At 42.3% G+C, this 24,340-nt stretch overlaps 1 protein-coding gene across 1 annotated transcript; it reads left to right on the top strand.

The window, feature by feature from the left end:
- The first annotated feature begins 656 nt into the window (after positions 1 to 656).
- On the top strand, positions 657 to 23,796 carry LOC146627127 (general transcription factor II-I repeat domain-containing protein 2-like). The gene is made up of 2 exons (XM_085360285.1): positions 657 to 2,004; positions 23,663 to 23,796. Exons 1-2 carry the CDS (start codon positions 657 to 659, stop codon positions 23,794 to 23,796), a joined length of 1,482 nt encoding a protein of 493 aa, XP_085216411.1.
- Positions 23,797 to 24,340: the final 544 nt, after the last annotated feature.

Below are 24,340 nucleotides of genomic sequence, written 5' to 3'. Positions count from 1 at the left end.
ACAGGGAAGCCAGTCAGATGACATCGGATTTTTTTCTGACGCTTAGGTCGCTGCGCATGTGCAAACAGCGGCGCGAAGTGTAGTAAAACTGACAAGCTAGTCAGCGAGTTAACTCCAATTTTTAGCTCTCGGTTTTTTCTAAACCTAAGAAAGGGTTAAAAATGAGTGAGGGAGCTGGACCAAGTAAGAAGACAAAAACGTATCACTTTCATACGGAATGGGAGGAAGACTTTTTTTTCACGATGTCATTTTCGAAGTGCGTTTGCCTCATCTGCCAGGCTGCCATCGCAATGCCAAAGAAGGGAAATGTGGAGCGGCATTTTCGAACTGTTCACGGAAAATACGACACTACATTCCCGCCGAAAAGCGAGCTAAGAAAGAAAAAGGTGAAGGAACTAAAATCCCAGTTGTCCGGACAGCAGTCATTTTTCACACAACAAACTTCAAAAGCGAAAGCTGCCACCGAAGCATCGTTCCGGGTGAGTCACATCATCGTTAAAAACAAGAAGTCTTTTCAAGATGGAGAGATGGTAAAAGAGGCATTCGTTGAAGCAGCTGACTCATTGTTCCGAGACTTTAAAAATAAGGCAGAAATAACATCTTCGATCAAAGCTCTCCAGCTGTCAAGAAGTACAGTTACACGGCGCTGTGAAGCCATGGCGGAGGATTTAACCCAGCAACTTTGGAAGGACATCGGAGATTGCCAGTGTTTCTCACTGCAGTTGGACGAATCTACGGACGTGAGTGACACAGCCCAGGTGTGCATTTTCATTCGTATGGTGTTTACTGATATCACTGCAAAAGAAGAGCTATTAACAGTCCTGCCCATGAAAGAACAGACGCGAGGAGAGGACATATTTCAGTCGTTCAAAAACTTTATCGAGAAAACCCAGCTCCCAGTGTACAAGTTGGTGTCTATTACCACAGATGGAGCACCCGCAATGGTTGGCCGCTTGAATGGATTTATTGCCAAGTGCAGGCAGGACGATGCTTTCCCGGACTTCCTAAATTACCATTGCATAATCCACCAACAAGCGTTATGCGCTAAAATGCTCAACATGAAGGAGATCATGAATGTTGCAACGAAGATCGCCTGTTCTATTCGCGCCAGATCTCTTCAAAGACGGTTATTTCGTGCACATCTGGAGAAGGCTGACTGCGACCACTCTGAGTTGTTGCTACACACTGACGTGAGGTGGCTTAGTCGAGGGAAATTCCTGCAAAGATTTCGAGAGCTCTGTCCGGAGATTAAGGAGTTTTTCCGTGTAGCTGGACAAGCAGAATACATGCAACTTAATGACGGTCAGTGGCTGTTAGACTTGGCATTTTTAACCGATCTGACAAACATGTTGAATGACCTTAATCTACAGCTGCAAGGAAAAGACAAAACAGTGATCAACATGATCAGCTCAGTTAATGCTTTCAAACGAAAGATGCAACATCTCTCTTTAAAGCTGCAGCGCCATGATTTGATAAACTTTCAAAACCTGGCGTCAGAGCTGGAGATGCAGGGGATGGCCTGTTTGCAACTTGACAGTGCACGCTACACAGAGCAGATTGACAATTGTCTGTCAGAGTTTGACAAACGCTTTCAAGACTTTTCTTTGCTCGAGCCAGTCGCTACCTTCATGTGCTATCCTTTTCGGGAAGATGCTGATGTCGATTCACTCGCATCAAAAATTGCAAAACTATTTCACCTGAACTCTTCTGGAGTGGAAGATGAGATTTTGACACTACAAGCCGACATTGAGCTGAAGTCCAGAGATCATGGACAGTTCTGGAACTTACTCACAGAAGTAAAGTACCCCAACATGAGGAAATGTGCTGCCTCTTTGACTGCATTATTCGGCTCCACTTATTTATGTGAGTCATCATTTTCCCACATGAACATCATTAAGTCCAAGTACCGTTCCACCATGACTGATGAACATTTGGAAGTGTGTTTGAGGCTGGCCGTCAGCAGCTACTGTCCGGACTATGCATCCCTGGCTGATTCAATTCAGTGCAAGTCATCAGAGTAAACTCAGGTAATGACAAAAAATTTACATTGTTAATTGTGTTGTGAAATATTGGATATTGCGGTTATGCATGTATATACATTGTAGATATAAAGAATCCTCAATATATTTATAAATAAGTATATGTTTTGGATTTTTGTAGTGGGTAGATCATGTTGACTTGGTCATTTTATAAGTAGCTCACATGCGGAAAAAGTGTGAGCACCCCTGTTCTAAATCATAGATTTATTTCATAGTGTTATCTTCTAATGTTCTTCTATTCCTCCAAACTAACAATATTTTTCAATATTTGTTAGTTTGTTTCCTTTTCCCCACACTTGGTAGTACGTGATTATATTCGTCTATACCTAATAATAGCTTCTCCATGCTAGCTTTAATTCAAAAGCAGAGAAAGTGTGTCCCCTAAACACGAACGGGGAGCTGGTTCCACAGGAAACGAGCCTATTAGCTGAAGATGCTCTCTTACTTTTAAGCTTATACGCTGATACTATAGTGTTTTAAAAATATGATGAGGACTGATTATTCAAGACTTAGTATGGAAGGATAGTTCTTAAAATCTGGGGTTTACAGGAGGCCATTGAAGAGAATCGAACATGGGAGCAACATCATCAGTCTTTGCCAGTACTCTCTGTAGTATTTTGGATCAACTGAAGTCTTTCCAAAGAGCTTTTAAAACTTGATAATGAGAAATTATAGTAGTTGTAGCCTAAAAGCAACAAATGCACTGTAAACTGATACTGGTACATTTGTCAGGGTCCTCCAGTCCTTATCACAGTTAGCGTAGCCCCAACTCTCCTCGTGAGTCCCGTTTCCATCATCGTGCTATCTTGGTTTTCTGTGTGTTTCCTGTCCTTGTGCAGAACCTGCTTGGAGTGAGATTTCGGATGTGTGAGTCACAGGTTGTGTGAAGAGGAGCTTGGATGTGTGTTCCCTTTCCCAGATTCACTGGATTCCCTTGAGCCCTCTTCCGCCCCATCACTGTATATAAATATCAGTTTGTGTCTAGCTGTAAATAAACTCCGTTTAATGCATCATTCAGAGTCCTGCATTTAAGTCCTGCCTGTTTAATCGTGACAGCATTAAACTCAGTTTCTGCTGGTCTGTAGTGTGTACTTATACTGCGTTATCTATATAAACAAACCACAAACACTTCTGAACTGAGCAGCACAGATTCACAGACCTGCTTTACTTTAAATCCTTCTCTTAGCAGAGTTGTGATCATTATTTTACTGATGTCATGTTTGGATTTAGATACTTGTAGATGTGACCGGCTGAGGCTCCTGCTGTGTTTTAATGACTCCCGGTCAGTGATCATGTGCAGATTTGTTTTGCCAGTATTATTGTAACTGTGCAGAAATGCAACATAGCCTCAGATCTATTGTTTCTAAATCTTACATAAACAAGTAAAACAAAACTCTAAAAGAAACTCCAGACCACTCACAGGGACATTTTCTCAGCTTATTTTAAATAAAGAGATTGTATGAAGTGTTTCCAACTTAAACTCTGTAAACCATAATAAGTTAATTTGCCTTGTCCCCCTGTAGTACTGTACCCCTGATGCTGACACTTGGCAGTATTTGTGAGGTATTGAAGCCTATTTTGCCAAATTACAGAAGTAAATAAAATTCTTAGACTGTTCAGATGTGGGTCTGTGCATTCGGAGCTGTTTAGCCATTAGTGTCCTTTGCTCTGCATGGCTTTCACGCTGCGAGCTGGCTGTCTCAGAGTAGTGCCATCTTGACTCAGATGAGCACAGCTTTTGAAAGGTTGGCATTCATGCACCCTCAGCTTGGGCGGTATTGCACAAGGTTTTCCAGGAAGTTGTCTCTTTTTCAGACATTGGGATGAATTGGAAAACACATGACAAGTCCAACTCCCTCAGACTAAAGTCTGCTGCCTTACCTGACTCCTTTCTCTGCAACAGCAGAGGCTAAAGAAGCCAGATTCTTCTAAATCGGCTAATTTACTGGCTTGAATGTAAATAAATTTAAAAGTCACGGTTCAAATTTTTATTACTTGTATGAAATGGAAAAGCACATCCAGTGGCTGCGGAAACAAACTTAGCAGGTAAATCTTCTCACGAGAATCAATGCTTAAAGCCATTTTAATGGGCTAGAAATATGACTGTGCCTCAAGTTTCCAGCAAGTTTCCACTTTGCTGGAAATTTAGCAACACAAAGGTGGAAAAACATCAAAAATAAATGACAGTGTCAGATTATAATCAGCAATAGTTCCATAAAAATAAGCCAGTGTCATAGTGGTCTCAGACAGGGGTGGAGCTAAGTGGTGGTTATAGCCAGTGCAGAAAAAGTGTGGCCACAGAAACTCAACGTGAAGCTCCAAAAAACCTCATAGAACTGGAGTTACATCCAGTAACTACTGTTTTCCAAGCAAAAGCATTTTGTTGTGGAAACATTTCCACATGGAAACATTTTAACATCAAAACCACTAAAATTGTAATTATCTTTTGAACTTTACCATCACTTTTACATCCTCTCCAATTAAGGGCTTCATAAAATCCTTATTAGTCTTCATGATGTACAAGGCAGTCATGCCTTTTATAATTAAGCGTTTGATTAACCATCATAGGAACGACAGCACTATTTGCTATATTAATGCAGGGCATCAGTTTCTGTTTCATCCCAAATGTGAGTAATCATCTCAGTCTGGCAAGTCTGTCTCCTCCATTGGTCTCTGAGGATGAGCGGAGCCTGTAAATCACTTTGAAGGATGGCAAATAAGGCTAAACCCTTGGAGCAGACTAAGACAGACATACCAGGATTTCAGTGTATGATGGAGAAAAAAAAGTCCTATTTCCTTATGAATCCCAGTTAGAAGTTAGTGGGAGTAACAGCAGGGGGAATGCAAGGAGGCAAACAGGAAACAGAAGGATGCCATGGTGTCTGAGATGCTTAGCTACTCTAGAGTTGGACTAAATCGACTCCACACTGACTGAGAAGAAACAGCACTCTGTTCTTCAGAAACCTGCTCCACCCTGAGCTCTGCATCCACAGTGCAGCAGGATAATAAGTCCAAACATATCTCAGAGCTTTGAAGAACTACTGGGAGACCAAAGAAGGCTTACTGTTACTCAGATCCCTTCACTGCAACCTGACCAAATCCATGTGAACGTTTAGAAGAAGTTCTTTGAGACGTCTTCAGATAATTCTCTGACAACACGACTTATAGTTTGAGCAGACTCGATGAGTCCATGCAGCTCAGGAGCTCCATGTTAAAGCAAAGTAAATTAAGCTATAATGAAATTCTAATTTCATTAAATCTGTAAAAGTTTATCAATCAAAGCTTCTAAAACACAACAGCATGACAAATGTGGGAAATTATTTGTTTTCTTACGGTTTAAATATTGCAACAACCTTCATCTCATCTCCAGCTGGTTCAAAGTGACCCTCTTTGGTTTCTTACTGGTTCTCACTGATGGCATCAAATCCCATCATGAACTCTTCTGAGTTTCTGGATCATTTAGAACCAACTTTTATTCATCTCTTTTAACCCTCTGATATCCAAGTCATCAGAAGTGCTAACCTTATATTTTGGAGAAATGTAAAACAGACTGCTGCTTGTTAAGACTTGGGAGAACAATTTAGTAACCATTAAAAGAATATCAAGTAGGCTTATTCTGACAGGTTAGGTTTACACCTCAGTGGGTCAAAGCCCATCTTGATCCATCCCTAAGCTCCATATTAGCCAGCTCACAATTCCTCACATGCTGCCCTTCTTGGTGGTTACAAGGAGCCATCAGGATCTCATGGTTTTGGAACAACCTGCCTGAGGAGATCAGCCTCACAGAATCAGTGACATACTTTAAAATAACATCTTAAAACCTTTGGCATTAAACGTGGTGTCTTTCAGTGTCTGACTCAACCGTTTGTCCTTTTCACTGTTTCATTTTTGTTTACCATTGATGTTTTTTTATGGCTTTTGTGTAACATTTGTCTCGCTGTTTAAAATCTTGTCTTTGACTATTATATTTTTCGCTCTTTTGACAAGCGCTTTATAAATGCTAAAGCTAAAATATATTTTATTATTACATACATGAGTGTTTATGGAATAATGCAGTCTCTTACATCCTCACTGACACCTTATATTTGTGCATCGGCACTGTCACCTGCATGTCCTTACTGGATTCTGGCACATGCATGGAGTGAAGTGCACCAGCAGGGGGCAGAGGAGAGCTTGAGAAGTGGTTTCCAGCTGTCAGTGACCTGTGTCACCGTGCTCTTGCTGAATTCGGGTCACCCGCGAGTGAACAGTGGGATTTATATAATGCATGATTATTTGAAATGAAGCACACCACTTCACCATCAGCACCTCTGATCTTCATGCGAGCCGTGGGATCACAGCACCCCTTCAGGGCTTGATGAAAGCGATGCAGAGACGTGATCAGCACCAGGCTTTAAATGATCAGATCCCCCTTGTGTGCTGACATACAGATGCTGAAATCCACGAGGGTGTTTCTGCTGCATGCTAATTGTAGTTCTGTTAGCCTTTATGGGAGTCTCATCAGATTAAAGCAGGTCACCATGTGACTCCTGTGCAGCAGGGAGGAGAAGGAATTGCCAATCAAATCGTATCTCCTGTAATTTTATGTATCTAAGTTTATCAATGCCTTTCATCAGTGCTTTTATTTTTTCTGAAAGCTGCACATTGTAAAACTCACACGGAGCTTCTCTTAGCTCAGAGATAAAGAATAATGCTGAAAACCTGTGAATTTTTCAACAGAGAAAATCTAAGTGCTATAAATAGTGCTGAGATTTTGAATTAAAATCATGCAATACTGGAGTTATTCACATCACGCTACTTGTTATATGTTATTTTTGCAATACTCCATCACCTGGGTGATATCCCTTGAGCATTTCACATTGAAACATTTCTACTTAAATACTCTTTTTAATAAGGAGATCTTTCCTTAAGTAGCCTGCTTTAGTGTGACCACAAAGCTGACAGCAGAGTAAGTGAAAACAGCCCATAGAGCAGATAAAAGTGCATCAGAGGAACAGCTCAAAGTTTGAGACGCAAGGTTGAGATGGTTCGGACATGTGCAGAGGTGCAATAGTGCAAATACTGGACAAAGGATGTTGAAGAAAGAGGAAGAGGAGGTTTGTGGATGTCATGAAGGAGGACATGCACAGGTGATATGGAGGCAGATGATCGGCTGTGGTGACTCCTAAAGGGAATAAAAATAAGGAAAATTGCACTTGAGATAAAACTGTTGTGGTGACACTGATTCTACTAAAGGAACAGGTATGAGTAGAAATGTAGCGTCCAAAGTTTAATCTCGCCACAGGGCACATGCTTCAAAGACAACATGTAAGCATACATAAGGTACAATGTAACTACACTGTTACCACAATCTGAATCTCATGGTGTCAATCAAACCTTCACCATGGCGACAGCATCTGGAATTCAACACGTAGAGAATGTTGAGGGTCTGAAATGATGGTTTGTGTGCTTGAAAACACCCTGACATCAAATAGATGAAGCTTGTAAAGCACAGCTCAGGTGATCTTTCAGCCATCTCTGACTGTCTTCTCCATTTGCTCCTCTTTTTAGGATTAATCATAGAAAAGAGAAGTACTAACTCAATAAATGATTGTAAATTACATTTACATGAAAACATTGCAAGTTCCTTGAAACAAAAAAAACTAGCACTGAAAAATTTAACTTTGATCAGCGGTGGTTCAGAAGGGAAGGGAAGGGGCCCAATCCAAAAATAAACAATCATTTCTTTAGGCTTTAGCTGCATTTTCATGATGATATCTCCAGTTATACCAGTTAAGTTAATCAAGGATTGTGATTGTGATAATGCTCCACTCCCTGCAGAAGATAATTACAGAGTCATCGACACACCTAACAATAATTCTTGATCTGACTGCTCTGACCTTAATTAGCAAATAAAACAAATAAAAGCGATGAAAGCACACAACCCCGAAGGGATCCAGTGGATGATGAGCACCTACCAGGTACATTAAGCCAACTCTGTGGGATCTGGTTGTTAAAAAGTAAGTGGGCTGACTCACTGCGACATTGAAATCAGATGAAAGCCTTTGTGCAAGAAAATATGGATGAATGAAATTAAAAGCAGATGAAAAGTTAATAAAAAGCAAACATGGATGGATCTGATTTCTTTCACTGCCACTTAGTGCAGTGTTTTAACAGCGCAGCCCGTTTCCCAATGTGCCCTAAAGGCAAACTGTGTGGACTTCAGCATGGCACACACTGCATATAAAACTTCAGATTTAACAATGTGATCAAATGTTTTCATAATAACAGATGCGAGGGCCACAGAACTATGATAACTGAGTGCAGTAAGAGACTTACCCTTTGTCGCTGGCATCACAGCAGATTCTTTCCATATGCTGGGAACTTTCTGTCATTCCAAAGAGGATGGTAAATGCATGCAATACTTCTGTATTTTACCTCCCAGACCATCAGGACCAGGGCCTCTTCTCTCTGTGATAAATCTGAAGGATTTGCACATCAGTGTCTCATTAATTTTGATTTTAGAATCAGCTACATGTTTTCGAGAAAGCTCTTCATTAAAATGAGATATATCAAGCCTACATAAGCCTTTTAGGCTTGCTCTGTATCAAACTATGGTGTTTATTCCTCTGCAGGCCAGCTTCAAGGGTCCCTTCTTTAGCTTTACCCTCCTTTTGTGAGTTTATTGCCCCCTCATAATAGAATAGAATAGAATAGAATAGCCTTTATTGTCATTGTACAGAGTACAACGAAATTGGAGTGCCACTCCCTTGGTGCAAGTTTCAATAATAAATATAAATGTAAAATATAAAAAGTACAAAAAAAACAATCGTAAGTACTCAAACAATAGTATGTACAATATATACAGGATAGCAGCATTAATATAATGACAGTGACAGTATGGAATAGGTTCAATTGTTTTTGTGCTTATTTACTACGGTGATAGCTCTGGGAAAGAAGCTATCCCTGAATCTGTTTGTCCTGGTTTTATGTGACCTGTACCGTCGGCCTGACGGTAATAGTTCAAACAGTTGGTTGCTGGGGTGAGAGTGGTCCTTGATGATATTGCCAGCTCTGCTGAGGTACCGAGAGTTTGCAGTGACCTCCAGGCTGGGCAGAGAGCAGCCAGTGATCTTCTGGGCTGTGTTGATGACCCTCTGCAGTACTTTCCTGTCTGCAGCTGAGCACCCTGCATACCATGTTGTTATGCCGTACGTTAGGATGCTCTCTATGGTGGCTCTGTAAAATGTCACCAGCAGCCTCTCCTCCAGGTTGTTCCTCCTGAGCACTCTCAGAAAGTGGAGACGCTGCTGGGCCTTTTTAACCACCGCCGTGGTATTTGCAGTCCAGGAGAGGTCATCAGATATCTGCACGCCCAGAAACCTCATGGAGTGTACCCTCTCCACACAGCTCCCGTGAATGTAAAGTGGGGCCGGGTCTGCTCTGCCCTTCCTGAAGTCCAAGATAAGTTCTTTAGTTTTCGTGGTGTTCAGTTGGAGGTTGTTAACTGAACACCACTCAGTCAGTCTGTTGACCTCATCTCTGTAGTCCGACTCATCCCCCCTTGAGATGAGTCCAACCACTGTGGTGTCATCCGCGAACTTTATGATGGTGTTTGAGAGATGGGTAGGGGAGCAGCTTTTACTGAGAAGATGTTTACATGACTTACTTTCCACATGTGAGCAGAATCTGCTGACGCTCTCCTTGCACCTGACTTTTAGTTTTATGTCATTGTTTATATAATGATTTGAGAGTGATTTTATAGTCAAGTGTGCATCATGATCCAAATGCCACAGGTGCCTAAAAGCTTCAGCTTTGACCGCCTGAGTGGGATCGATATACACACTGCTTTGACATTACTGAGGCATAGCTGCAAACAGTTTGGCTTAGAAATCTGGAAGGGCTTCCAATTGATTGGAAGGAGATGTTTGTATTTACATGATGTTGAACTCTTGAGCTGCACCTCTCTGTCACACGCATACATCCATTAAGTCATGCATGCAGCTCAGCTTCCCATTACTCATTGGTGGGATTATTCCAAAAGAAACAATCTTGTTATATGTTTGTTGTGCAGAAAACCGCCCAACTCAACCCCAATTGGTTGATATGATTTAACTCAAGTGAGAATTCTCATGAGGCCTCATATGCACATCACTCACGACTTGTCCATCTTACTGGTTGTCAGATAACCACTGGTTCCTAAGGAAAACTATGTATTACCCAGCGGGCTGGTGGTAGCTCCAGAAGCCTGCTTGCTCTCACTGGATGAAATTGATTGCAAAGAAGGTGCTGCATTAAAATTCTTCTGATTCTTCTAAAATTCTAGTGACTCCCAGACACCACAGCGAAGCATTGCCAATGTATATCGGCCGTGTGGGTAATGGTAAGTGTTATGTAGCGGAGACATGAGTTTGTTCAGTGGAAAGAGATTGCCTCTCTGTCACTTAGCGCTACTTTGCCTATGTTCAACCTCTCTCTGCTTGACTCCCACAAAGAGGGATTCGGTACCATTAGTGTTCCAGGTTTAGCCTGGGGACACTTACTAGATTGGGATTTTAACCTTAGTCTATTGTAGATTTATCACTAGACTTGTGGTAAAACGTGGCCAAAACGAAGCGATGAAGAAACATTCTGCACCCAGTGAGCAAACGCAAGCCTCCACTACGTACAGGACCGAGTGACTGTTTCTCTTTTTTACCTCACTCAGGGGTCACTGACCAGTCTGTAGCATGACTAGGACACCAGGAAACATATCTGATGGAGGAATGGTTATTTTTCGTGAGGGAAAGCGTGGTTGCCAGATCACCAGTGGACAGGTCTCCAGGCTGGTTTGATTGTTCACTTGATCGTACATTGTCACCACGACTGTCACACATCCAAAATGGGGAACAAGTTGACGTTACATGTCTGCAAAACCTCAATACAGTCCCAGCTAAAATGAACCTGCACACTTATTTAGCCTGTTTAAACCCATCTGTGCAAATGCACTTGTACTTAAATAACACGTCTAGTCTATTTGAACTTTTCTTAGTACAAGCATTACTCGCACGTATTCACACAATTACTTTTTTCTTGGCTAGGCACTTTTAAACCTGTGATTAAACCACCAACCTTCTGATGACTAGATTATTCACTCTCTCCTAAATCACATTTTTTCATCTTTTTCTGATAATAGCATAAACTGTTATCTCCCTTTAGCGTTTTTTTAGCCAACATTTCCACTTTAAACTATTTAACAGCAAGCCAAAGACCAAGCCCACAGTTTTTCCAGAAATTGCATCATCTACTTTTGGTCTCTCTTTTGTTGTCACAATGAGCAGAGCTTAAGTGATGAAACAACAGCTAAGAGAGTCAGATTCTTTATTCACCATGTAAGTGTTCTGGCTGTGCAGAGATTATACAAGATTAACGTGAACCCAAGTGCAGACAAAAGACGACGGCCTGGCAACGAGGTAAATGAAACTTTAATTGCTCGTATAAAAAAAGAAAAGCGCTGCTCGATGAGTCGGGAGAGTCCAGTCAAAAATAAATTCAACAGGAGAAAACAGCTGCTAAACACGAGGCAGTGGAGCCTAGCAGAGAGGTTAAGATTACAAAAGCAGCTGATGAAGTCCAAAATCATGTCAAAATTCAAAAGAAATGAAAGCCAGTAAACAGGCAGCCAACAGAAGATGATTTAGGAACATGAAGAAGAGACACTCTTAACAAAGACTGCAGGGAGTAGACGGACTCCCTGCAGTCACTGTGGGAGGGATAATAAGGCACAGGTGAGCTCAATTAGGACAATAACAAGGATGTGAAAAAAGGAGCAAGGGAGGTAAGTGGAGAAAAAACACGGACCCTTAACGTAAAGCAAAAACGAAATCTGAATAAAGGACAAAGAAGTAGAAGAAGAAAGTGATATAATCAGGCACAGCTGCAGCCACCTCACACCCATTTAAAACAATAAGTGTAATCCCACTCAGTGCAACACAGTTCATCTCAGAGATGTCTCAGAAGTGACTCTCTGCTCCCTACAACTCAAAATACACAAGCTGCACCGACAAGATAGTGAGGCCAGGAAGTTTGATTCAGGAGCTGCAGAGATTTCCAAAGTGTGGGTGATTGATACACGAAAAAAATCTAATGAAACATTTATTATTAAAAAAAAAGCAGCAAATTTTAAATATAAGTCACTCTTTATCTGAGCAGTTCTTGACTCAGAACTATTTTAATGTCTCTTAATTATTTGGGTTTTCTTTTAATTAACGAACCTGATCTGTGGTACAAAAATGACACCGTTTACTGTTTCTGCACCACAAAAAAGGGTTTTAGTCTCTCGGGGTAATTACAGATGATCTTCAGATTCCAAAGTGCCATAGAGACAATTATATAAAAGACCCTGTGCGGACTAAATGAAAGACTCCTAATGAGATCTGAAAACAACCTCTTCAGAAAGTTGAAGATGCACTGACATGGAGCACGTATATTCCCGGGATTAGATGCAGACAGGAGGAATATGCAAGGAACCAATGTTCAAAAACATGATTGAGATGTAAAGTAATCCTTGTTCTTCTCTGTAGCCTCGCTGAGTTCCACACAGCTGAAAATGCTCAGAAGAAAATCTTCTGTCGGAGGAGATGTAGTGAGATGCCCACCTCCACAACACCTACCCGACAATGGGAAAATGAGACAGGGCTAGCTTGTTAGCGGTTACCGAACTTTAAATCACTAAAAACAATTTACAATTAAAATCACAAAACATCCTCAGAAAGTAATCTGTGAATCAAGCGCAAGATAAAAGTAGAACAAGGAAGCTTATAGACCAAAATAAAAGGGTTTTAGTCATTTGCATGTTTCTATCCAGTCTTTCTCTTCATTCTGGCCCTGTTACAGAAAATGCTGGCTACACCTTTTCTACTGTTCATACTTCATAATAATAAGTAGGTAACAAAAGTGTCAGCTACCACTTGAGATCAGTAGCACCAAAGACAAAAGTCTAGCTTCAGGGTGAAAAAGTTCTTTTCATGAAAGCTCAAGAATAGGACACATTCATCAAGCGGTCCTACTTCCAGTGAAGTGCAGTGTCCTTAAAGAGCAGCTCTCAAGTCATTATAAGGGGACAATGTTGATTTTTAAAAGGAAATGCTCATATTTAGTGAGGCGTGTTATTTTCTAAAAGCTGTTATTACTCAGTAAAACCCTGATTTTCTCGTATCATTTTGTAAACTCAAAACAAGCTGCAGTAATTAAGGATGAGGCAGCAGAAAGACTGCAAAACACGTTCTGTAAGCAAAAGTTTGTTCTGAGATAACACAGCAGCTGAAGAGTTGTGAAATTATAGCCTATTTGAATTATATATGTGCTTCAGGAAAAACAGTTATATTACAATGTGAGGTGTCACCTCTGTAAACCCGGAGGAATTAATGGGTCCACTTCAGTGGAGAACAGAAAATTGCACGCGGGTGTCCACTGTTCATAGACATAAACTACACCTTTATTGGTGCTATTTCCAAGCACATTGTGCGCTGTCGGTCCTGCTTGCTACACAACAACATTCAACATTTCGTATTTACTGCTGATTAACGTGATGGTGTTGTGTTTAGTATGTTGCTCTGTTTTGTTTTGTTTTTTGCTTGTTTTCTCTTCTTTTTCTCTCAACAGGTGATCCAGGTCAGGAGATTTTCTCTTTTAAGTGCCCTCTCTCACTGTCCCTCTTCCCTTCTGTTTTTCTTTTCCTTCATCTTTCTTTTTCCCTTTCCTATCCCTCAGTCATGTCTGTCCCGTCTGTAACAACTGAAAATATAATAAAATAAATAATAACAACAAAGGTCGATCAAATGGACCAATACGGCAAGGCCATGATGATCCATTTGGTAAAGTAAATCCATTGGGTATCCTTGTTGGTCTTCAGACAACAATTCTGACGGCTAAAGAACCAAATGGGACAGGCCAAAAAAAAAAAGAACAGAAAATTGATGCATGGCTCCATATAATCAAGAGTGTGTTTAAGTTAAAAGTGTTAATCAAATCAGTCTTAAAAGAAAAGTCTTGATTGTATCCACTGACAAATGAAAGTGAGTCATGAACAAAGGGCACATAAATACACATAATTATCCAAAGTATAACACATCTCTGTTGTTTCAGTGTAACTAGTCCTGTGGGAGCTCGCAGAGATCGTTCAGCTATAAGCTAGCATACTTAAAAGTTTTGAAAATTGAAACGACTACTTCAAAAAAAAAAAAAAAAAGGTTCATGGTCAGAGATGAACTGTTAATATTTAAAAACCATAGCTAACAAATCTAACGTTAGCTAACATTCTTACATTCTTGGGTGCTTCGTGATGTCTTTGCTCTTAGCTTTGTTTATTGTGTAACCTTCATTAGTTATTGCACTTATATTTGTTTGTTTACTGACAGCTCAGGCTTCTTGAAGGACATTCAAGGCCTTTCTTTGGGTTTTCACCGCCTTTTGTTCTGTTCTCTGTCAAGATGATCCCACACTGCTTCAATAGTGTTGGTGTCCCGGCTCTGTCTCAGTGCATTGTGTGCTTTTTTCTATTCAGGTGTGCTTTTACTGTATTGTATATCAGACACTTATTTGTACAGCACCAAATCACAACAACGGTCACCACAAGGTGCTTTATATTATAAGGTAGACGCTGAAATAATACGTCCAGAGAAAAACCCAACAATCATATGACCCCCTATGACAGGGATGGGGAACTCGAGGCCTCGAGGGCCGGTGTCCTGCAGGATTTGGATATCACTCTGGGTCAACACACCTGAACCAAATGATTAGTACATTGCCAGGCCTCTGGAGAACTTCAAGACATGTTGAGGAGGTAGTTTAGCCATTTAAATCAGCTGTGTTGGATCAAGGACACATCTAAAACCTGCAGGACACCGGCCCTCCCTTTTAACAGGAAGAAACCTCCAGGAGAACCAGGTTCAGGGAGGGGCAGCCATCTGCTGCAGGTGAGTTAATAATCCAACAAGATCTTAAACCACTGACTGAAAGGCTGCTTCAAACTGTGACAGAGCCTCCACTGTGTGCAGCATTTTCTCCCTGTTTCCCTTCCTAAACAATGTAGAGTTAACAGCAGTGTTGATTTTGTTGACTGATACTTTTCTTAGTTTTCTTTTTAGACTGGTCAGTTTTTTTTTCTGACGAAAACGAGACGATAAATAAAAACAAATGTACAATGACAAAAACTACGACGAAATGTGTTGACACTTTCATCAATGAATACAAACAGGATGAAAATATTCAAGACTATCCAATCAGAATTAAAGGCAGCAAGAGTTTGGAAGTGATCCAATTAGAAGTAACCACCTTATGCAGTAAAGTTAGACAGTTTGATCTGCCCGACTAAACAGGGAAGGCGAGGGCACTCGGGTAACTCACATGCTCCCTGTTTGTCAGGAAAATGTGACAAAATGTCACTGCTTTGGAGGAAGAGAAGGGTAGATTATTTCTGCAACAGCCAGCTGGTTCAAATGGAGCAAGTAAGTGTCTGACTGTGCTTTAGACTCCTTACAGACACACAGGAGTGGAGTCTGAAGGACATGCAACAAACTTCTGGTAGGTAACTGCGAAGCAAGCGAGCACAGAGGATTGTACACTGTGCAAACACTAGACCTGTGAGCCAGTTTACTACCATAGCAGACAAGACAATCAGGCAGAGAATGCAGCCACAGTCGTTAAGTACACTGCAGGTGCACAGCTGCCAGTCTGGGAAACAGTAGGCCCACCTCTCCACCTCCACTTTGTCCAGTTTCCTCAAATTTTTAAGATCACACTGTACACTGTGATCAGATACGTCACACTTCCAAGTAACAGCTTGGGAATCAACTTGTTGGTGCAAAAAATAAAAATAGAAATTTCATGCCTTTTAAACACTTTTCACTGATTCAACTTAAGAAAGGGGGGGGGGAGAAAAATATGTGTATTAAAATTGGTTCTCTGTTATGTGCAGACGTGTCTGTGTGGGCACCACACTGCTCAGCTCTTAAATTAGGTGCCTTTTTATGCTTGAATGATTCATAGGTCAGTGCTCAACAAAACACAGACAAATTCATTTTTTTGTGGTTCAACAAAATAAAGAACTTAAGAACTGACCGCTTTAAAAAATGAGTCTCACTTCTTGGTAAAGTATTTTTAATGTTGCACATTAGGTTGTGTGAGTTTATTACATAAGTAATTCCATTATTCATCATAGTGGGACTGCTAACAGTGTAACATGCTGCGAGTGCACACTGCGCTGCTGTCTTACTGTTTGTCTTTACTGGTTTAAAGATAAACAGTAAGATCCAGAGATACTGAGTGTAGTTACATTTAGTTTCCTGATAATTTTATTTTTGACTGTATTTTTAGTTACTAGTTGTAGTTTCAGCTTTGGCTTCTGTTTCTTGATTTTAGTCATTGTTCTTCTTTTCCTGCTTTACTTTGGTAATTATATTTCTGTGGTGTCTATTTGTCCCAACTGTTTCCACTTCACCTGCTTTATTTCTGTGTGTGTAAATACTCCCATCTCTCATTAGCCTTTGTCTTTGTGTCTATTGTGCTCCCCTGTGGTAGTGCCTGTGTTTACACCATTGATAGTTTTCTGAATTTTCATGGTGAAAATGTTAATACAAAATGCAAACATATTTGTTACAGTTGTAATGATAAGTTCACATATATGAGTAGTGATAAGCGGATGTACACAGAAAACACTTCTCCCTGAAACATTTGAATGTGAAACTGAGCGTATTAAGTCTATAAAATTAAGAAAACAATAGACTGGAATCATTTTAAAGGCTGCACGGGATATTCAAGCTAACTATATTTAAATGACTTGATAAACTGGCGTGCACGATTACAACCAGTGTTGTGCACTCAGAGAAATGCAGCCACAAAAACAGAAGGCGTCTTTGGTAGCTGCTCAGCAGATTAAACGGATCACCGTGGGGAAAGCTGGACTCTGTGACTGCGACAGTGAGTGAGAATCACCTCCACACTTTCCCATTTGCTTCCTAATGAGGTCTGTGTCCTCCTCAGTCATGTTGCCTACCTCTATTTAGCTATCATTAACCAAATCATTAGCTTGAACCTGGTTATAACTACAATGACTTCCTACCTAATATAGTTTGACTTGATTTGTAGTTTTAAAAGTATGTATGATTTCCAGTGAGGGAGCACAGGGATGTCTTGGATGGGCCTGGAAACCCACAGTCTGCCCATTATGCCAGCATTGTGTGTACTTGTGTGTGAAAGCTGCAGTTAGGTTCATACTGGGACATAGAAAAAAAGAAAATCAAGTTATGATTACATAATGAATTTGAGCTAAAAGTGCAGACTTACAGCTTTAACTGGAGGGGCTGAGTAAAATCACAGCACTGACCATTAAGAAATTACAGCCATTATTATACTAAGGGTTGCTTTTGTTAGCCCTGCTGTTATGCCGCTGGAGTCACAATGAAAGCCAGAAAAATAACATTCACGCCATGATTTAGAGCTTGCATCTGGTCTGCAGTAAAGTCTCCATCAAATTACTTTGCAATAATTTTCAGATAGACAGCAGATCTCACTTGTGTTGTCTGCAGCAGTTGTGAAATGTGGATTTAAGGCTTTATTGTCATTTTAAGGCTTTATGTTTGCATGAGAGACATTTCAAGGATTTGTGAACAACTTTTAGTGGATTTATAAATACCCGACTTCACCAAAATCACGGTTTCTTTGGAGTTTAGCTCGTATTTTCAGTAGTACATTTAGTTCCTGATAGTATTTGGAGCTACCAGACAGAGCAACCCTCATAAGATGAAGCAATTTGGGCTCAAACATCAGCCGTGTTTTCTAATTTGAGGAAAGCCAACGAAGCCCAGCAAGTTAATGAACAAAAAGAAAATTCTGCTCTCTTGTGTGTTTGTCTTTTGTTTCTCTCTGCACCTTCTCAGTATTCATGTACCTGTTTATTTTTCAAGGGCGTTTAATTTTCAGCCTGCCTATAAATTCACACCTTGGCTTCCACTCGGTGTTGCACCAAAGTAATCAACACGCCCTGGCGATATATAGTGATGAGGCAATTATTTTGACCGCAGCATCTACTCTGCATATAATATAAAAGCAGATGAAAACACACGCAGGCACACACATATCAGCTGAGTCTCGAGCCTTGGCACACATGTCAGTAACTGCTGCCTGTGTCACTTTGTTGGTGCAGTCTGATTCCTGCTGTCAGTCTTGGCTCGAGTTCAGACTCCGGGAGCACTGCTATCGCTTCCTCGGCGCAGCCCTGTCTAGCAGACATTTATGCATAACAACAACCCCAGTGTGTATGCGTGATAATTAAAACGTGTGCGCTACAGAGCCTTTTCACATCTCCTTGAGTCTCACAGTGCAGAGCACGCTGGGGGAGTTTTATTTTTAGCTCCTTGGTCTTTGATTAAAATATGACTCTCCTGTTGACCTTCACACCTGCTGCAGCTCTGCCAGGGCCATGGGAACACAACCACTTGATAAATAAAAGCCTGACACCGGAACCGCTGACAAGACATAATCAATTCTCCACGAATTGTGCCTGGTCCTGCACGCTCTCTGTGACGCCTGTATTACATATCCTAATGCTGTGCGTGTGTGAAGCCCATTTTAAACCAGGCACAGCTCCGTGGATGGCAGCATCAGCATGAGTCAGATGACCACTTTACAGATGGAAATACTTCAACAAACGTCAGTTGGAAGGCTTTAAATTTTGCTCATGCTTCCCGAATTCAGGCTACTTATTGTAGTGATCCGTCAGCTTTTCCCTCAGCACCATCATAGGGGTGACGTTCCTGGCCGCTAGTGACATGCCTCCACAGCTTTTGGATGGCTCGCCATAAAATTCTGAACAATATATTCACAATGCCCAAAGGCTGGATTTGTCTGACTTTCATGCAAGTTAAAGTCTTTGTTGGATTTTATACAAACATACTGCAGCAAGATGATGAATTCCTCTTTGGGGCCAAGCCCCTGAGTTTTCCTCTTCCACCATCAGGACACTGACATTGTGTGGTTTTGAGGGACTTTAATTTGCCACCTGTAGCAATGAGTCAGCCCAACTTTACCTTAAGCAATAAATCACTGGGTCAAAATTAACTTTCTAATAATACACAAACAGTTTAGTGCTAATTAGGAAAGTTAACTCTAAACCTGACCATAAACTTGGTTAGTAATCTGTATTCATGGACTTTGAAACTTTGAGTTAATCACACAGACAGATATCTGCTCATTGGTCTTAGGAGGCTAATAAAATATTATAATGTCACTTACCAAAATTGGAGATGAAGGTTGTTGGATGGCCTCACAGTAAACACGATTACTTGTTAGAACACGGCATTAAAATGCTACAAAAGGCACCAACAGCACGTTTATATTTGTTTCATTTTTCAGCTCATACAAAGAACATTTGTGCTGTTTTTATATTAAATCAGTTCATACTGCGAACATATGTTTACTGTTTACTGATTACAGAAGCTGTAACCACTTGCATAATCTAAAAACCTGGAAATGAAACAAATCTCTTCTTTGTTTTTACTAGCAATGCTTCAAAAATTTTATTTTTTTTATATATATATATATATATATATATATATAGCAGCTGGATAGCGTAGTGGTTAAACTACACGCCTTTGGAACAGAGGATCGCAAGTTCGATTCCTGCCTGGGGCGTCTGTATCCAGTAAGGGTCCTAAGGCTAGACCCCCTATGCTAAGCAAGCCTACCGCAGACATGAGCGAGACAGATAAATATGAAGGCATGCCGGCTCGGACGTCGCCCGGATCAACAAGGTCCGCGTCAGGTGTTGAGGAACCAGGGCACCCTGACGAAAAGTGGGCTACTGGAACAAGAAGGCATCGGTGGGCAAGGGATGAAAACAGGGCGTTGTTGGAATGCTACTACGCAAGTAACCCCGGCGGAAGGGGCTACATGAATAGGATGAGGGACCTATGGATTCTTCGATACCCAACATCCACAATGACGGCGAAACAACTAGTAGCTCAGTGTTCCAACATTCGAAAGAAGGGACTGCTCTCACAGCTAGAGATTGACGAGGTACAACACAAATGCTACGGCAAGGAGGAGTCAGGACGCCAGGTCAGGGGGGAGATATCATCACCCCCACCCGAGATTGGGTACATAGCCCCAAGTGCGATAGGAGAAGGATCGTTGAGTGCGAGAGGAACTGACCTGAAAAATAGGATCATGGCCAAGCTTGAAACCTGGATCCCCCGTAGCCGGTTACCAAGATTACGTGAAGTACCCTCAGAAGGTCTGCTAGATGATGTTAATGCAGCACTACGGGCAATACCTACAACCACGATTACCGACACTAACAAGCTGATCTACAATACGGCAGCAGTGATCAGTGAGATGCTTGGCTACAAGTTGAACAGCGACAAGGGGCAGTACCCTCCATGGAGAAGGAGGCTAGAGGGCAAGATCAAAGTAGCACGGAGGGAGGTTAGCCAACTAACAGAGTTGCAGAAAGGTGCGACAAATAAGGTGCCTAAGAAATACAGCAAGCTGTCCATACCTGAGGCATTGGAAACTGCCAAGCAAAGACTCACAGCCTTGGCCAGCCGCTTGAGGAGGTACACCAGAGAGATAGAAGGCAGGAGAATAAACCAGCTGTTCTCCACAGAACCAGCAAAGGTGTACTCTCAGTGGCAAGGGAACAGTAAGAGAACAGCACCACCAAGGCTGGAGACGGAGCAATACTGGAAGAGCATATGGGAGAAGGATGCAACCCATAACGGCAATGCTCAGTGGCTAGTGGATCTGAGGGCAGACCACAGCGACCTCCCTGAACAGGGTCCAGTAACCATCACAGTGGCAGATATCCAAGAAAGGGTCTCTAGTATGAAGAGCTGGACAGCACCAGGGCCCGACATGGTTCACGCCTACTGGCTGAAGAAGCTGACTGCACTCCACGAGCGTCTGGCAGCACAAATGAACCAGCTGCTAGTTAACGAGAGACACCCGGAATGGCTAACTGAAGGCCGGACGGTCCTGATCCCCAAGGACCCCAAGAAGGGACCGGTCCCCTCCAACTACCGACCAATAACCTGCCTCAGTACTACATGGAAGCTCCTGTCAGGCATCATATCGGCTAAGATGAACAGGCACATGGGTCAATACATGAGCGGGACACAGAAAGGAATTGGCAAGAATACCAGAGGCGCAAAACACCAGCTACTGGTAGACAGAACAATCAGCCGAGACTGCAAGACCAGACTGACCAACCTGTGCACTGCCTGGATTGATTACAAGAAGGCCTATGACTCAATGCCCCACAGCTGGATACTGGAATGCCTAGAATTGTACAAGATCAATGGGACCCTAAGAGCCTTCATCAGGAACTCAATGGGGATGTGGCGTACAACACTAGAGGCCAACTCCAAGCCCATAGCACAAGTCACCATCAAGTGCGGGATCTACCAAGGAGATGCTCTGTCCCCACTGCTGTTCTGCATAGGCCTGAACCCCCTCAGTGAGATCATTAACAAGACTGGCTACGGATACCGACTACGGAACGGAGCAGTTGTCAGCCACCTCCTGTACATGGATGACATCAAGCTGTATGCCAAGAGTGAACGAGACATCGATTCACTGATCCACACTACCAGGCTATACAGCAATGACATTGGAATGTCGTTCGGACTGGAGAAGTGTAGTCGGATGGTAACAAAGAGAGGGAAGGTAGTCAGAACTGAGGGGATTGAACTACCAGAAGGCAACATTGCAGACATAGAGGACAGTTACAAGTACCTGGGGATCCCGCAGGCAAATGGGAACCATGAAGAGGCCGCTAGAAAAGCTGCAACCACCAAGTACCTGCAGAGGGTCAGGCAAGTCCTGAGGAGTCAGCTGAATGGTAAGAACAAGATCCGGGCCATCAACACATACGCCCTGCCCGTGATCAGGTACCCTGCTGGGGTAATAGGCTGGCCAAAGGAGGAGATAGAAGCCACTGACATAAAGACAAGAAAGCTCCTTACCATGCATGGAGGGTTTCACCCCAAGTCCAGCACCCTGAGGCTGTACGCTAAGCGGAAGGAAGGGGGCCGGGGACTGGTGAGTGTCAGCACCACAATCCAGGATGAGACAAGGAACATCCAAGAATACATTGGGAAGATGGCCCCAACTGACCGAGTGCTCAGTGAATACCTCAGGCAGCAGAAACCCAAGAAAGAGGAGGGAGACGAGGAACCATCATGGAAGGACAGGCCCCTGCACGGTATGTACCACCGGCAGATAGAGGAGGTGGCTGATATCCAGAAATCCTACCAGTGGCTGGACAAAGCTGGACTGAAAGACAGCACAGAGGCACTAATCATGGCAGCACAAGAACAAGCTCTGAGTACAAGATCCATAGAGGCTGGGGTCTATCACACCAGGCAAGACCCCAGGTGCAGGCTGTGTAAAGATGCCCCAGAGACAATCCAGCACATAACAGCAGGGTGCAAGATGCTAGCAGGCAAGGCATACATGGAACGCCATAACCAAGTGGCCGGCATAGTGTACAGGAACATCTGTGCCGAGTATAACCTAGAAGTCCCGAGGTCAAAATGGGAGATGCCCCCAAGGGTGGTGGAGAATGACCGAGCTAAGATCCTGTGGGACTTCCAGATACAGACGGACAAAATGGTGGTGGCTAACCAACCGGACATAGTGGTGGTAGACAAACAGAAGAAGACGGCCGTAGTGATCGATGTAGCGGTTCCGAATGACAGCAATATCAGGAAGAAGGAACACGAGAAGCTGGAGAAATACCAAGGGCTCAGAGAAGAGCTCGAGAGGATGTGGAGGGTGAAGGTAACGGTGGTCCCCGTGGTAATCGGAGCACTAGGTGCGGTGACTCCCAAGCTAGGCGAGTGGCTCCAGCAGATCCCGGGAATAACATCGGAGATCTCTGTCCAGAAGAGCGCAGTCCTGGGAACAGCTAAGATACTGCGCAGGACCCTCAAGCTCCCAGGCCTCTGGTAGAGGACCCGAGCTTGAAGGATAAACCGCCCGCAGGGGCGTGCTGGGTGTTTGTTATATATATATATATATATATATATGATTCGGATGTCGGGTTCATTTTTAAAAATTCTGCTCCACAATGGCTTCCATTAGTTTGGTGCTTGGTTAGTATTATGCCTCGAGGTTAAACTCAGATGACAAACTTTTCCACCAGGACCATCATAAGGTGCCAGGTGACCGCTATTCATGGTGCCCAGAAGGTAAATCACGCCAGCTTTGGTGCTTTTCACATTTATTCTGCCACCATCTGTTGACTTTTAGGGTTTTCTGGGAGATGTCTCAACAACTGTTTGATGGATTACTATTACTTTTCTCTACACATTTTCACTATAAACAGGACTGTCAGTCCGCTACCTTATTATTGGCTCTCACATGATGAATTCAAATAATTCACTGATCCCCTCATACAGCAATCTGACATTTGGTTTTGATGGAAGCAGCTTTTGTATTGACTGCAATGAAATTTTGTAAGATTAAATGCATTAATCCTCCAGCAACATCTTGGATCAAAATGAGCTTTTTCAGAATGCAAAACAGAAAACTAAAAGAAATAATAATTCATGCTTAGCTGAGCTTTGTGTTCTATGCTAATTGTCAGGTGTTTGTTATCCTGTCAGGCTATACTCCAGCATGGGAGAATTTTGCCCTCAGTGCTGTCAAACACACGGTTACAGCTGAAATTTTTTACCCCCAAAACTATCATCCTTACCTGAACCACATAAACATTATAACCTCTCTGGCTGAAGTGTGAAGCCATATGTGATACTTAAAAATGCAGTTCCTGTAATGGCCACTAGGCGCTGGCTCCAGAAGTTGCCTCCCTTCCACCAGTTAATGTCTGTGTGTTACAACTGTGCAGTTCATAAATGCAAAACTTCTTAGACTGTCGTATTTTTGCACTTACTAGATCGCAGGATCACCCCCAGCCTGTCGTGGCAGATGGCCCCGCCCCTCCCTGAGCCTGGCTCTGCTGGAGGTTTCTTCCTGTTAAAAGGGAGTTTCTCCTTCCCACTGTCTCCAAAGTGCTTGCTCATCGGTGGTCTCTACCTTACAATATAATAAGGCTTCAGGCAACTGTTGTTGTGATTTGGTGCAATATAAATAAAAGTTATTGAATTTAACTGAACTGAATTGACTCAGACCACAAAAAGTTTTAAATATTTGTTTACAGAACTGAGGAGGTTAACAATAGGCGGGTGGATTGGGGATCTATTAACGGTGCTGTCAAACAAGTGAGGTTTCTGAAAGCAGAGAAATAAAAAAATTACTGAGGAACAGAAAAGCATAGCACTTAC

Source organism: Diplotaxodon limnothrissa, linkage group LG8, assembly GCF_057381915.1.
Source record: "Diplotaxodon limnothrissa isolate DT_005_m linkage group LG8, D_limnothrissa_male_GT1.1, whole genome shotgun sequence".
Lineage (NCBI taxonomy): Eukaryota > Metazoa > Chordata > Actinopteri > Cichliformes > Cichlidae > Diplotaxodon > Diplotaxodon limnothrissa.
Note: the sequence above shows the minus strand (reverse complement) of the source record. Positions and strands in the feature narration are given on the sequence as shown.

What these genes read in the sequence shown, in the direction of transcription:
- LOC146627127 (XM_085360285.1), top strand. Translation starts at nt 657, where the DNA reads ATGGCGGAGGATTTAACCCAGCAACTTTGGAAGGACATCGGAGATTGC. An exon ending in CCTGGCTGATTCAATTCAGT is followed by an intron (nt 2,005 to 23,662) that starts GCAAGTCATCAG and finishes TTATCCTGTCAG; the next exon opens with GCTATACTCCAGCATGGGAG.